Source organism: Lineus longissimus, chromosome 16 (assembly GCF_910592395.1).
Source record: "Lineus longissimus chromosome 16, tnLinLong1.2, whole genome shotgun sequence".
NCBI lineage: Eukaryota > Metazoa > Nemertea > Pilidiophora > Heteronemertea > Lineidae > Lineus > Lineus longissimus.
The window spans coordinates 3,010,042-3,023,334 of record NC_088323.1 but is presented as its reverse complement, the minus strand read 5'-3'; the positions used below and the strand labels follow the sequence as shown (position 1 = coordinate 3,023,334).

The following is a 13,293-nucleotide window of genomic DNA, read 5'->3' as shown; positions in this document are numbered from 1 at the left end:
CTTGACCAGATAATACAACACCATTTATTTATCATGTATATATATAGAATTAACTGCTTCTCTCCTAATAAATCCATCTCGATATAAACAACATCACATATTCTTGTATTATTTACACCTCCTTGTGTCCTTCTCCAGACCAGTGTGCCATCATGAGAAGAAATAAACAATCAAAGACATATTTGTGAATGACTCTATGATTGAGGGACTATCTTTCACTTTACACCACTCATGCACTATGTACACAATGTGTAGCTGATCATCGGTGGCAGGATCTCGGGGGGGGGGGGGGCATTGCGCCCGGATCTATTAGTGTTATATCCAATCCGCGATAGCAGACTGGCGCCCACTTACGTAGCAGGTACGTGCAGGTCAATTGTCTATGCTGCCATCTCTTAGTGAGGATAATAACTAGTAGTCCCGGCAAATGTGGAAAATATTGACGCTGTTTACTTCTTCGTACATTTTGTACACGTTGTAGTGAGTTTATTGAGGATGTAGGGCAAAAAGCACTTCCTGATACATGTAGCTGCTGACAGCCGGCATGAGTCAGAGAGAAATCACATAGAAGCTGGATAATGGCTGCAATTCATGAAGGACGGGAATTTGGGATCGGGGACTTTGTTCTTCTCGAGTCCCTGAACCTTAATTCTTTCACTGACAACTTGAAACTGAGGTAATTATCAAGAAATATAAAATGCTTTGCTGCCAGTGTTCATTACAGTCTACAGGATACAGGGTGTCCCAAAAAGTATACCCCCATAATTTGTGATTGTTCTCCAAATCCATATGGCCATATTTAATTGCAGTTTTTCCACACAATAGACCGCTAGTGAGACCATTAGCCTACTTGGGGAAACTCAGAAAAACTTAGGTTTCACTTTCATTTTCAAGCATGTCAAGTGACAAGTCTAGTTGACGTTCTGTGTGTAATACCACAGTCAAATCCATGTCATAGACCACTGACTGTCACCATGGCATGACATCCACATTCGATTTGAAAGACGTTAGTCTAGTCTGCAGGTAGGCCTAATTAACAAATGTTGATCAGACTTGTATTAAAGATTTCAGAAAGGCCGCATCTACAGTTACATTGGTGAAGTGGTAGTGTCTGTGAATCCGTATCGCCAGGTGGACATCTACGGCAATGATTACATTGAAGAGTATAGAGGGCGTGAGATCTACGAGCGACCGCCGCACATTTTTGCCCTCGCTGATGCGGCGTATAAAACGATGAAGAGAAGGTCCAAAGATACTTGTATTGTTATATCCGGTGAGTAAATCTGACTCGCTGGCACTGGCAGTCCTTTCAACACATTATACTTCAGGATGGAAGCTATACTCCTCTCTTATATAAGACATCTTTCTGACTGAAGCATGCTCTCCTTATTGAACTGGAGTCTGGTGTCTTGATTACCCAAGAGGGGCCGAATTAGGACACACTTTTTTACTGACCTAGGCATGAGTCCTTCTTAGAGGGGTGACTTTGCCAAGTGTGCATGGTGATCAACTTTGGACACCCATGGGACTGGGACTAGGCTGTCCTTATTAGAGAGGTGTCTTTGACAAAAGGGTAAAATGAGGCAACCCCTCATGCTTTGCTTCATTTAATTTATTAGGTGAAAGTGGCTCTGGTAAAACTGAGGCATCAAAGATTGTGATGAGATACATTGCAGCGGTTACTAATGTTTACCAGCAACAGGAAGTACATGAAGTAGAGAGGTAAGTCTATGAAAGTTTTGTAAACTGCGAAGTTTTCACAAGTATCATCGTTTTGTGGATTGACCGAATAACTGCAATTTGTAAAAATAAAATCCCAAGAGATAGATTTAGTTTGTGAAAGCAGAAAGGAATTTTGTAATTAACAATCAAAATCATGAAATTACAGATAGCAAAAATATAGGAGTAGAATATTTAAGCGGTTTACAGCAGTTTTTAAAAATTGATTGGGTGCGCTCATAGTTGTTGACATTTAAAATAGTGCTTTGTTCTGATGACAGTCGGCAATGCTTTTGAATGCTCTTTTCACTCTTGATTATTCTCTAGTATTTGGGCCAGGCAAGTATGTAAAAGGCGAGTTGTACTGTACTGGTCCAATCAATGTGATATGGGCTATCGGAGTGGGGAATAGAAACATCGGTACCTGTCACCTCTTGTGGTCTTGACCTAGGTCCCAGGTTTGACTCACAGTCAGTCCCAGTGTACTCTCATCGACAACAGAGACTAGAGAGTAGCTCTCTTTGACAGTGCTGGTTCGTTTGGGTTGCCTTGTTTCCTCCAACAAAAAATCGCCCAAAAATGTGACTCGTCACAGCAAAACCAGGCGCTTGTTGCACAGAAGATGAGCCTAAATGACACCAGGAGATAATGGAAAAAATTGATGTGCTCATATTTCACAAAAGGCCAACAACAGAGAAATGAACTAACAGTCCATCTCAACCCACCAAGCGCCTGGTTTTGTGGAGACGGGTCACATAATGGGTGATATGAATAAAGAGTAGTAAATGCTTTTATCTAAAACTCCATGTACATTTACACTTGGCCTTTCTGTACAAAATTGAAGTAAAAGCATTTGCTAGCCTTTATTCATATCACCCATTGTCTAAAGAGCCAAACATGAGCCATGTTAGGTCATCATGTGCTTAAAAGATCAATACAATGGGACTGGGACATTGTCACAGGCTTCCTCGTACTGAAAACCTTAGCACTCCACTGAAGAATTTCTATGAATGCCAAATGTTGCCCACAATTGATGCTGATTGATGTTCATATGTTATCAAACAATTCTTACAGTATATGCACCAACAATAGACTTGCCACAGCTGCCTTTTCCGATCACACATTCTATATTTCCTTTCTTGACTAGTTGATTTTCTTGTATACCTGTTTATGTGTAAAGTTTATGTGTCCAATCCAAATGAAGTGAACTGAGGATTCAGAAATATATTCATATCAGATTGCGGTACCTCTCTATAAGGACACATATCGTGGGCTCAGGGTTAACGTTTATGCGTCCAATCCAAATGAAGTGAACTGAGGAATCAGAAATCTATTCATATCAGATTGCGGTACCTCTCTATAAGGACACATATCGTGGGCTCAGGGTTAACTAGTTGTATCTGAAAGTTTGGTAGTTCTGAGAAAAACACCATTGAAGATTCAAAACCCAATTGAAATGCAGTTGTTTTGAGGAGTGTTTTTGTGTATTACACATAAATCGGTACAGCTACTAGTACGATTTAAAGTTGTAATAAAAGATCATTGAAGGTCAATGTGCATTAATTTAAGATAATAAAATCAATTTTGACAAAAATGCGGATACAACTAGTTAACCCTAAGCCCAAGACATGTGATACTGGTAGATACTGTCCTGAATATTTCAAGTTGCTCTAACATCATGTGGGAGGTACTTGACTTGGTTTGGCTAAAGAGGAAAGTCTCGAAAGTGGTATGACATGGCATGACCAGTACATCTCTATTGACTCAGAAATCACTGTATGTCAGCTGAGGTCATGTGGATATGGCACGCATAGAAATTATATCGGTGTTTTGTCATGGAGAATATGTTTGAAATCAGCAAACAAACCGAATGAGTTATGTTTCATTATTTTCCATGGCTACTAATTGTTAGACATGTTTGGTTTTCTCATTAATTTATGATGGGTTTTGCAGTTGGCCTATTTGGTAAAGAACAGGTCAAATATGTTGAATAGAATAAATACTGTCCCTTGTCAGAATTGCTAAAGTCAGGATCCTTTTTGTTCCATTTTTCAATCAGATCCAGAAAGTGGAAAAATATAAGTGTTAAAAAAGACCTTCTTCGTTATTTCAAACTTTGAAAATTGAACTCGGTTTTTGAAAATATTATGGATGAAGGCATGATTTGATAATTGAGGTTAAAAATATTCTTTGTTCTCGTCATTACAGAGTCAAGAATGTCCTCATTCAATCCAACTGCATTCTTGAAGCCTTCGGGAATGCCAAGACCAATAGGAATGACAACTCAAGCAGATTCGGCAAATACATGGATGTCAACTTTGATTTCAAGGGGGACCCCATCGGGGGCCACATCAATAACTATCTCCTTGAGAAGGTGGGTATGTCCATTTGACGCCATCTGTGTCATCATCTCGGATGTCGTGTTCATTAAAAAAAATATCATTTCGATTCTTGCGAGTTTTGTTTTGATTTGATATCTTTTCGTTTAATTTCAGTCAAGAGTTGTTCATCAGCAGCCAGGAGAGAGAAACTTCCATTCCTTTTATCAGGTGAGGTAGTTCCTGGGTTTTTTCCTGCCTTTTATATAATTTGCAATTCTGAAAATCAAACCTTTTGCAAATACATGTATATTTTTGCGAAATCTGCAAAAATAAAACGCCCGCATCACTTTCCTAATAAAGTGTTGTGTTCTAATGGTGTAGTGTTCTTACTTCAGCTAATCTATGGAGCGCCTGACAACAAGTTACAAGAGTTATACCTGACGCGAGACCCATCCATGTACGATTATGTCAGCCAGGGCGGTGACACCAAAGTACCCTCTATTAGCGACAGGAAGGACTATAAAACCGTCATGGATGCTATGAAGGCAATCGGATTCTCTTTCAAACATGCCGAGTCATTATGGAGGATTGTTGCTGGGATTATACATATGGTAAGTTCTACTTCATTCGTTCAATAGTTTGAAAATTGAAGTCAATTTGAAAGTTTCCAATTGTGTGCATACAGGTACGTACTGAATTTAAATTTCAGCAATGCCGTCCTGGAGACTGATATACAAAACAAGACCCTCTGTATGATCAATGTAAATTTGCAATTGAGGTGTATTAGAAATGATTGTTTTACTCCAGGGGAACATGACATTTGAGGCGGATGGAGAACACGGGGACCATGGCAAGGTTGCAGATCAAGACATTTTGAGAATTGTTGCAGAACTCTTTGGAGTTGAAACAGATCAACTCGCCAAGGCGTTGTGTTCACGGACAGTGGCGGCACGCGGTGAGGTAATGGAGAAACGGCTCACGTTAGAGGAGGCGATGTATGCAAGGGATGCATTTGCCAAGGTAGGAACGATGGGTTATTGGTCAGATGGAAATTGTTAATCAATCTGTCAATCGAAGTGAATTGACCAATCAATCAATCAGTAAGTATAGATAACACCGGTGTACGCTGTTACTTACAGAATTCCTCCCTCACAGATATACAAAATTTCTTTAACATTTCTATTATCATTCAGGCGACTTATGACAGGTTATTTTCGTGGATAGTCGGTCGAATAAACCAGTTGATCGAAGTGAAAGGCGAGATTATTCAACATGGCAAGAATACTGTCATTGGGGTCCTTGACATTTATGGATTCGAGATCTTCCAGAACAATAGGTTAGTTGTGTAGTGGAGAACTGTTCAGTCCAAGTCACAAGATTTATACGATTTATAGTCGGATAAATTTGAGTAGAACTCAGATGAGTTGAGATGCTCAATCAGCGCTACAACCTGAGCACTTCTGACCTCTGTCTCTTCATATACATCTGAAGTTGGACAAAGTTACTGCCCTAGAGTCTTACGCTGACTGTAGGGGTGTGTGGGCCTCAAAACTAGAACTAAAATTCCTGGCTCTTTACAGTCCTTCAAAAGAGATTGATCATTCGGCCAGTAAACCCAATTGTCGTCTCACCGTAAAGGCACGTATAAAAAATTATGTCCAAACACTGATAATTTTTTTCAGTTTTGAGCAGTTCTGCATCAACTACTGTAATGAGAAGCTACAACAGCTGTTCATTGAACTGGTGTTGAAACAAGAGCAAGATGAATACCAGAGAGAGGGAATTGCCTGGCAGCATGTAAGTCTTTGGATCCGTTCAAATGAGATAATTTACCAGTGATTTATTGAACTACAAGATTATTCACAAAATTTGAATGCAATTAATTAACAGAATTTTTGTAAATAGTGCGACTTCTTCTTCAGGTTGACTACTTTGACAATAAAGTGATCTGTGCTTTAGTGGAGGAGCAGCATAAGGGTATCCTGGCCATCTTGGACGAGGCATGTCTCAACGTGGGAAAGGTGACTGATGAGGTAAATTAGGGTTGTCCTGAGAGTGAATGTGGGCCTTGGTGCTTATTATCCTGACATGGTGGGTTTGGTTCATCTTGTTTGTCGTCTTTGGCAAGTCTTTCAATCGCTTTACTACTAGATGTTTGTCAACTCTCATATTTTTTTTTTTATGTTGCAGATGTTTTTAGAAGCCATGAACCAGAAGTTAGGGAAGCATGCGCATTTCACGAGCAGAGGGGTGAGTCTAGATGAACTGACTGTACTGTTTACCTTGTCCATGTTTTCTGCTATAGATGCTGTAGTATCTTGCAATACTTTAAGTAGCTTCTTCTGGGTCGGATTCGGGCCGGTCACAGGTTAACCCTCCCACTTAGCTAATGCAGATTCTCTCATCGTCCTTGTCTACCAAATTCCAGCATAAATAGTCGGGAGATTTAATAGTGGCCTTTATTTCTCCTCTGCAGTTGGTCCCCCTGGATAAGACCCTCGTGCATGGCCGCGACTTCCGCATTCTGCACTATGCTGGTGACGTGGTCTACAGTGTTGAGGGCTTCATTGACAAGAACAAGGACTTGCTCTATCAAGACTTCAAGAGGTTGCTCTACAACAGGTATGCTAAGATTCTTCTCTGGTTTGACCTAAGTGGTTATCCCTGGTTATGTCACACCATGTTTTGACATTACTGGACTCAGTCAAAATTCCTCACCATTTTACATTTTACATTTTCCGTGAACTCCTACCCTTTGTTCTAATGACATACTCTTGTATCACAGTATTCACTATAATCAAAATTAAAATGAAATGTACTTTATTTCAGCTGTGACCCTCTTATATCCAGCATGTGGATGGACGGAGCCCAGGATATCACCGAGGTATGATCACTTACTCCTTCGCTTGTAAGTCACCCAAACGATAACTTGTCATTTCCAAAGAGCGGGCTACATATGATTCACGATGTCACTTTCACCCTCATGTCATTTCCTGTCATGCTCGTGACTTGTGACAGTGTGAATCCTGCTAATAATTCAATCTTGCCTCGTTCAAAAGTAATTCGGTTGCTTCATTTTGTAGGTGACAAAGCGACCTCTGACTGCTGGCACGAACTTCAAGAATTCCATTGTCGCTCTTGTCGACAATCTTGCGATGAAGGTACGTCATATTTCTAGTACGGCTGGTTGGTTAGCCGCCAGCTAGTTAGATGTAGCTTACTAATTGCCTTTCCACGCCGTGTTTTGCATCAGAGATGGGAGTTTGAAATGAAAGAGTGTCTCATCAGCCCAAATATCTGGCTTGCACATTCATTCAGGGTGAACAAATAATGTTACTTTATTTTTTACAACCCTTCCATGGTAATTATCCTGTTTATTTTCAGGAACCGTACTATGTGCGTTGTATCAAACCAAACGAGGAGAAATCGCCTTTACTGTTCAATGTGGAGAGAGTTCAACACCAAGTGATGTACCTCGGCCTCTTGGAGAACGTCCGAGTCAGGAGAGCAGGGTTTGCATACCGCATGTCCTATGTTCGCTTCTTACAAAGGTATTGTCATTAGTTGAAATTCGGCCTGATCTCTCTGTCATGCTCACTGAACTTTGTCATGATGACATCGACAATGTGTCCAAATGTTTTTATCACCAGTTGTAGTGTCATTTATTATAGCGACTGTTTTCCAGGATTACATTGTTTTCTTTTTTTAGGTACAAGTGTGTCTCTCAGTTCACGTGGCCAAACTTCCGTGGCTGTGACAAAGATGGTGTAAAGGCCATAATGGACGAACGTGGATTCACGTCTGATGTTCAGTATGGCCGAAGCAAGGTGTTCATTCGGTCACCGAGGACGATCTTCATGCTGGAGGAGGAGAGGACGAAAATGATTCCAGGCATTGTAATCTTCCTACAAAAGGTAGGTGTTTGACTGACATCATGGAAATTTTCAATAATTTGGCGTATTTCCGATCATTAAATAAGAGATCAGGTTGTCATGGAGGTTTAAGTTTCTTGAGAAAAAGATGTTGTGTAGGTCAAATTACCAATAACCTAACCTGTGTGTTGAAAATGTAGTCTTTGCTGAGTTGTCGGAATAGTTTTTCCGGAAGGAACGTGAGATCATCTCGATAGACCCAAAAATCTGGTGCGGGCCTCAAGTCAAATGGAATACCGTGTGACTTTAAGAACTTACATAAAAAAGTGCATCAAAGATTGAATATTCTTACTGCAGATGGCCCGAGGTCTGATTGCCCGTGTCAGAGTTAAGAAAATGGTTGCCCTGTTGAAGGTGATGGGTGCGTTCAAGAGATACAAGATGAGGCAGTATGTGAAACAAGTAATCAACACATTCCAGTAAGTCTATTTTTCAAACCAATTTTGTTGTTTCATGTATTTCTTTTTCTCATATCTTCATAGTCATACATCACCAGTTTATTATTTATGGTGGAATAGAACTTTTGTTTATCTTTTCAGTGGTGTGGAGCGGATGGCAGACTTTGGAAAGAGTATTCCATGGCCTCAGCCTCCTCAAGTACTGACCACATTTCAGAACCAGGTCAAGAGCGTACATGAAAGGTACGACCATCCATATCTCAATTCATCCACAATTTCTTCTTCATAGTTTGCTATGGGCAGTTGTTGCCTACTACTATACTACAGTTGGTGGCCAATTCAGTTTATTTGCCTCATGACTGGATACTGGACTTTCGGGGAGAGAGGAGAACCCATCACTACTTACTCAGTTCGCCGATAATCTATGCTTGAAAAGGAATAGGCACTGGTTCAAGGGGTTGATTGATTCAATTTTCGATTTATAGGTGGCGTGGACACATGATCCTGAGAGGAGTGTCACGTGAAGAAAGGCCGCAACTGCGTCTCAAGATCCTGGCAGCAGACGCATTACTCAACAAGAGGAAACACTGGGGTTATGATAGGAAATGGGAGGGCAATTACTTGGCATCGGTAAGAGCATGCAGCATCACTTTCTTACACGCATTTATGAGGATTTTTCAACTACCTGCCTTATCATGTCACATGTCATCTTCAGTAATTTATCTGTTTGCTTCAGGTTCATGAAAACAACGACACTGCCTCTTATGTTGCATCAATGGCAAACTTGAAAGCCACTGACAAATTCTCGAAGATCGTATTTTCTTGTATAGCCAAGAAAGTCAACAAATTCAACAAAAGTACCGACAGAGCCATCGTCTTCACAGACAAGTTCATCTACAAGTTGGAGCCGAAAAAATTCAAGAAGATGAAGAGTGGAATTGCTTTGACCAGTGTGAGTAACGTATTACAAATATTAGGCAGAGGTCTGTAGTGTCATCAAATCCTTGGTGAAGTTCATTTACAGGATATTTTTAAATCAGCTTTTGAAGTTGGCAGCACGAGAAAGTAAGAAGCTCTTGAAAAAGTGTCGTTGCTGAAATGCATTTTTGACATTCTTTTGGCATTTGGCATTTTTTACTTCATCGTTCATTACGTTTCATAAGAGAAGCAAATGCTAGTTAGGACCATGGGACAGTGTTGGCTCTGTGAATTTTTTCCTCCTAGCCACTTTTTAGCCAATTGGCTGTCACTTTTAGCCTTATTGAGTCAGCTCTAGCCATTGCCGATCGTTTGTCCAGCTTGGGGCCGACCCAGCCCGTAGTAGCATGTGCGGGAGTGGCAGCCCGCCAGTACTGAGACTAGCAAATCAACGAACGATTTGAGGAACCCGTGACCGGAGACTCCATGGCAACTAGGCGAGCGGGAAACCAGCCGATAATGTATGCGTATAAGGCGACCAGCAGCGCCACCAAAATCACTAGCGGCAACGGGTAGAACTACAATGCAGACGATAGGAACCACGTGTGATAGCGCGGCCGCCCGCAAATATGATAAAGTTTGACTGACTAACGATCCCTCCTTGGTGCATTTGGTCTGGTAGTGGATCTCTTTGATAGACTTTAACCAATTTTCGCACAACACTATTACTCTCTCGCCAAATCATGGCAATTCAAATTGAATTCGCAAAATTTTTAGCCAGACATTGTTTTACATTCGCCACTAATGTGCAGCATTCGCAAGTGGCGAAAATGCGAATGGGCGCGCCAACCCTGTAGGATCACCATTATCAAGCAGCCAACGCATTTACAGTAGTTCTGCCTGAAGTTTCCCATTTGACACATATATTATGTAGACCTATGCTTTTCTTACAGATTACAGGAGTGAGTGTTAGTCCTGGTGAAGACCAGCTGGTCATTGTACATCTGCACGGTGGTAATGATCTGGTCATGTGCCTTTGTGGTCGAAACAATGAGGAGCGTGTTGGAGAATTGGTGGGAGTGCTCTGTCGGCTGTGGCAAAGGTTGGTACACACAATAGGCCTACTCAATCGTACGACCGGCAACAATAGCATTCCGCGAAGTTACTATTTATAGCTCACAAGGTCATTTGCATAAGATATTGATGACGTTTTAGTCACGTGACAGTCGGACATCGACACTTATTTCTACGCATTTGAGCTTATTTCAAAGTCAATTATCTTTGACCCTGCATTTTTTTTAGCATGAATGATACCATAGAGTCAGAGAGAGAAATATTCAGAACAATTATGTAGTATTTCCAACACTCGGACATGTGCCAGATTGAATCTAACTGCCCTAGTTAGAAAGCCTGAATCCATTACGAAACCGCATGTTTGTCCGACATTGCCTGTAATTCAGCGATGAGGGCAGCAGCTGCAGTGCAGACCTCATCTTCGGGGAATGCTATTAACCCACCTGATCTTTTACACTCATCGTAGAAGAGGTGACCTGGTTTATTCCCATATGCATTTCAAACCATCGAGTTGTAGGTGTGCCATATGGACAAATGAAGCTCTGTGTACAGGAGTCATGAGGTTGAGGGCAGCACAGGAATTTGTGAAAGGGAAAAAACCTTGATTGATTGGCTGTTTGACAGTGTGTGAGAATGATTGTTTTAGGTAAAAATCGCGTCAACAATTTAGACTGGCTCGGTAGAATGGAAGGTTGTAATTTGATGTCTCTTGTATGGTAAAATTTTTGTTCGATTCTGTTCCAGAACCCAGAAGAAAGATCTGCGTGTGATTGTAAACAAACGTCTGAACTGCATGCTGGGAGATAAACCTAGAACGATTGGTATTCACCCCACTGCCGCCAATGGGGGACCAACATTTAAAAAGGATGGCACAGACCTTGTGTTGCTTTGGTCAAAATAAAAAAAGATGGTTCCATTGTACCAATAACATTTGTGACCCAGGACAACAGGATATGTTGCATTGACCCGGAAACGAGTCAATATCATTTGCACTGAGTTTCAAAAACTCCTTTTGAAGTGAAGTGAGCTGGCATATCAGTACCACATATCTCCTGCAGTGTTTGACTGTTTTGCCCAAAGTTACCTGGGTTATTTGCACCAATGAAATTTGTCGTGTGAATGATGCCGTAGAAAGCTGTAGCCAACCGAATAAAGTTTAGGAAGGTCTCGTGGTGAAGTGGTTATGGTGGTGTGGATTGAGGTTATAAAGCTGTGTTTGGTGAGGGAATGTTTTATTGCGGACATGTTTGCTTATAAGTAACTGATCACGACTCAAGTAATCACCACAAGCAATGTTAAAATGTTCAGCTCTCTTCATCCTCCATGACATTTTTGATAAAAGATATTGTGTTGTTTTTTACGCCTCGATATACTTAGCCAGGAATTGATAGCTTAACACAATATGTGAATTGTATGTACGTTCCCATGGTTTAGAGACAATCTATACTCTTGTTGTACATGAAGACTTCTCCGGTGTCTGTGTATACTTATATTTCCCTTATTTCAAATTGTTTTGTTGATCTGAGTTAATATTTGTGTGTGTGGACCACTCTGCTTGATATTTTTTGTTGCTTTTGGTTTACGTTTGCCAAATGTTCATTTGCAGGGATTAGAGGGCCGTTTCTTTTTTTGAGGAAGGGTTGTCATAGATCTGTATGGCCTTAGATCAATATACTCCTCTTTAAATGGTTTCAATACTCAAACTTTCAAAAGTACTGCTGAGAAATGCCTTTTACTTCCAAGGATCACATTTTATACACATTCAAATCTTCCATATTGATTCATGAAAAATGGGCAACATCAAAGTCAAATGGTGTGCTTTTCACTAAAGTCACCTTTGGCTGATAGGGTAATTTTGCCTGAAACCAATTGAATTATAGTTATGGGGTAAGGTAAACATGTAAATATGTCTTTTTGATTTTGTCTTTGGCATACTTTGAGTACATTCATTATCATGTCTATGATTATTGTGCATTGTGTATTCCAAAGCTCGCTATGTATTCCAGTGTCAATTATTATTGTGTTGTATCTTTGCATAACTAACAATTGAAGGTCCTTTTAACTCTTTGACTGCCATTGCCATTAATATAGGTTTGGAAAAGTCATCAGTTGACTGCCAGGGACGTAGCTCTGCGTTCATCAGGAGGCCATCAGATGACTCCCCAATAGATCTGCCATACATTGTATCTTGGCTTGTGATACGAGAATAGGAATGGCTTAGCCATTAGCCGACGATCATTTAGAATCGTCGTCGATTTTGGAACAAGCAAATGTTTTCTGATGATAAGGTTTAGGGAACAGTAAGTACATTGTATTTACGTGTCAACATTCCAAAATAAACATATTGAAGAGTTGTATACAGAGTTATATTTAACTGATCTTGAATTGAAGGAAATCATTCTAAGTTGAACTTGAGAAGCAGATGTCAGATGAAAACGCTGTACATGTGTGTGTTGTCTTCTTCCTAGGTTTCAATGTGCTCGCCTGACTACCTGACTGCATATGTGATTGAGATTAGGATTATACCCTTTTTATGAGACTAACCAATTTCTATAAGGATGCTTCTGTGGATCTTAGTGTACGGATTACTTTTGTCTCTTTTAAGACGCTTTATACAATATATACATGTATAACTCAAATGTGATGTAGGAGGTACCAAACAAATATAACAAGTATGAAATTTAAATTGGTCTTCCGTTTATTATTTTCGACATATATATCGTACTCCATCACACCGGCTAAATGATAAACCCTAAAACCATCCAAACGCCTTTCCCTATTACTACTCAATAGAGGATAACACGGAATACTACACACAAAAGAATAATCACGTTTAATAAATGGATATTCTGAAAATATTCGTTGCTGAAGAACAGAGTTTCAGCATCGAAGTTCTAGATCCCACAAGCACGGAATGGTACTTGAGAGGGT

At 40.4% G+C, this 13,293-nt stretch overlaps 1 protein-coding gene across 1 annotated transcript; it reads left to right on the top strand.

The window, feature by feature from the left end:
* Positions 1-526: 526 nt before the first annotated feature.
* LOC135500291 (unconventional myosin-Id-like) lies at positions 527-13,230 on the top strand. The gene is made up of 22 exons (XM_064791652.1): positions 527-676; positions 1,065-1,273; positions 1,620-1,722; positions 3,928-4,093; positions 4,215-4,268; positions 4,436-4,651; positions 4,848-5,060; positions 5,234-5,376; positions 5,723-5,837; positions 5,963-6,073; positions 6,231-6,290; positions 6,517-6,662; positions 6,870-6,924; positions 7,124-7,201; positions 7,425-7,591; positions 7,750-7,954; positions 8,270-8,391; positions 8,512-8,613; positions 8,856-9,000; positions 9,107-9,322; positions 10,242-10,390; positions 11,107-13,230. Exons 1-22 carry the CDS (start codon positions 579-581, stop codon positions 11,261-11,263), a joined length of 3,030 nt encoding a protein of 1,009 aa, XP_064647722.1. The 5' UTR covers positions 527-578; the 3' UTR covers positions 11,264-13,230.
* Positions 13,231-13,293: the final 63 nt, after the last annotated feature.